We start from the raw sequence: 2617 nt of genomic DNA on the forward strand, positions 1-2617 counted from the left end.
TTCCAACACAATATTCATATGTGGTGAATACAAAAAGGTGAACCATCAACATATAGAAAGAAGATTATTATTTTTCCTTCAAAATTTTGACACATCACAGATTGTATTTCTTTATAGTTTTACACCATTATACTAGTTTAGTTCTTCAAAGATGAGATGAGGGAGGTGTGTGTTATATTACAAGGTAAAATAAGAATCCAAGTACTATAGAAACAAGAAAATTTATTCATTTTTTTTGCCCCTTTTTCATGTTATTCATTTTCTCTATTTATGTAGGTTGAAATTTCAAGAAGAATACGGGTAATAGCTAAACATAGAATGAGCTATAATGTGGCTTCCACGTGTTGAATTAAAATTTTGAATCTCCAAATCCTAAGATTGAAGTGTAAGTGCTAGAGGATAATAATACATCAACACCTTTGATAAGTCCTCTCGTAATATTGTGGCATGTTTTGGAAAAAAAAGAAAGACCAATCTCACTAATGGAAATTCAATGAGTCATTTGTGATTTCACTGTTGTGTGTTTATATACTTGACTGCTATGTATTCATGATTATTCAAGTACTTTGTCTTCTATCTGCATGTATTTTGAAAATTTTAACTAATCATTATGTATATGGATTCCTTCCTTCCCTAATGTCCCCCATAGGGGACGCCTTAGGACATGATTAAAATTTATTATAGTAGTTGAAAAAGTCTCGTAAACACTACAAACACATTTATAATAGAATAGTCAAAATGATGTATCATTTTGTAAATGGTAATTTAATACCTAGAGACTAGGTTTCATATAATAACATCTTAAATATAATTTAGAAAGATTATTATCATACAATATGAATCACAACTGCTAGACTATATTAGATACCAAATTACAATATAACAAAAATAGAATCTTTAAGAATCTGAAAAAAGAAACCACATGAAAGGAAGCTACTCCCCACAAGTATATGTAGATGTATATATCAAAATGTCTAGTCAGCACAATGATCATTGATGAGCGCTTGCAAGCACCTCTCATATTGTTCATCTTACCGTCTAATTTTCCTTCCAATATCCTCACAACTTTGAGCCATGCTTGGCCTTACATTCTCATCCTGTTGAATGCACAAAATGCTCACCACAATTGCTCTCCTCACTTCTTCAACATCTGCCGTGTCGACAATCCTTTCATCCACAACAACAATGGTATTTTCATTGACAATTTGAGTTGTTGCCCACGTTGGAAAGTAGCGCCAAGATTTCTGCACATTCAAATCATTGTTTCGTCGACCTAAGATTATTTCAAGTAGAGTCATGCAGACATCCACCTTCACTGTTATTGGCACACCAGTCAGCCACTCAAGAGCCAAATATCCTATCATTCCTCTTGTTGTCATGCACTTTGCTGAAATCTTTGCCAATAAGCTTTGCTAGTCCAAAATCAGCCACTTTGGGGGAGAAATCAACATCGAGAAGAATATTTTCAGGCTTGATATCCCAATGGACGATGCAATCTCTGCATTCTTCATGGAGATAAAGAAATCCTCTTGTAATGCCCAAAGCGATTCCAAATCTGGTTTTCCGGTCTAAGACCTTGTCCTCTTCTTCTTCTATAGATTTTCTTGACAAGAAAGAGTTGAGAGATCCATTTTGCCATATGATGCATAGTTGAACTACTCAGAGGAATATAAATTGAATTTGTATAAGCATGGTTTTTAGGAAATAATATAATGTTGTACAAGATTTAAGAAAATATTATATTCATAGTTGATTTTCCTTCTTTCAACCAAGCAAGTTAAATAAACAGAAAAGAAGAAGGAATGAACATGCATAAAAGAGTTCTAAAATGATAATAATGGAAAAAATAGAAAAAGGCCAAGATTGCATCTGAAACAATGCTCACTACACCTCATAAAAGATCTTTCTTTTAAGATCGTTAATGAAACTATATATATATTAAGGAGTATGTTTTATTTGAAATCTATAATTCTATAATGTTGCGAGAGTTATTATTTTAATTATATAGATTTGCAACTTCTATGGATTTGATATAGAGTTTGATAAATTGTAATTCTCGATTTTAGGCAATTAAATTTTTAAGCTTAATGTTAAATATTAACATTAAACTCAATACTTTAATAATTAAATTAATTATATGGTGAAATTGTTTGATTTTAATTTGGGTTCAAATATGGCAATCCTAGAATATTATTTTGATTTATGCCCTTTCTTGATTACTGTTTTTTCTATCATTATGTTATATTTCAGAAAGGGGGTTCATTCTAATACAATGGTGGGAAGGAATATCCTTCACTGTCATCATGCCTATAAAATAGGAGTGTTGATAGTTGAAGCAAACACTTCTTTTCATTGTTGGATGATAATTAATTATGCCCTCTATTTTCAAATCAGTTTTATATACCATCGTGTTTTCTCTATCAAAGCTTAACAACATTGATTTAATTGGTATTTTTATAGATTAAGTTTGTTCTTTGGTATTTCATCCAAGACATTCCCAAACTAAATGGTGGGATGTAAATAGAATAATTTATTTGTAATTTTATACTAGGATATAATGATTCTTAGTTATGATGATCTACTTAGAAAAAGACATTATTTTGTTATGCTTTTTGAT

General features: G+C 30.8%; 1 protein-coding gene across 1 annotated transcript; it reads right to left on the minus strand.

The window, feature by feature from the left end:
* Nucleotides 1-1031: 1031 nt before the first annotated feature.
* Nucleotides 1032-1364, minus strand: LOC149554214 (G-type lectin S-receptor-like serine/threonine-protein kinase At2g19130). Its single transcript, XM_089790483.1, has one exon. It carries the CDS (start codon nt 1362-1364, stop codon nt 1032-1034), a length of 333 nt encoding a protein of 110 aa, XP_089646609.1.
* Between the last annotated feature and the right edge of the window lie 1253 nt (nt 1365-2617).

This window comes from Cupressus sempervirens, chromosome 6, assembly GCF_028749045.1.
Source record: "Cupressus sempervirens isolate cs-2001-9-10 chromosome 6, ASM2874904v1, whole genome shotgun sequence".
NCBI lineage: Eukaryota > Viridiplantae > Streptophyta > Pinopsida > Cupressales > Cupressaceae > Cupressus > Cupressus sempervirens.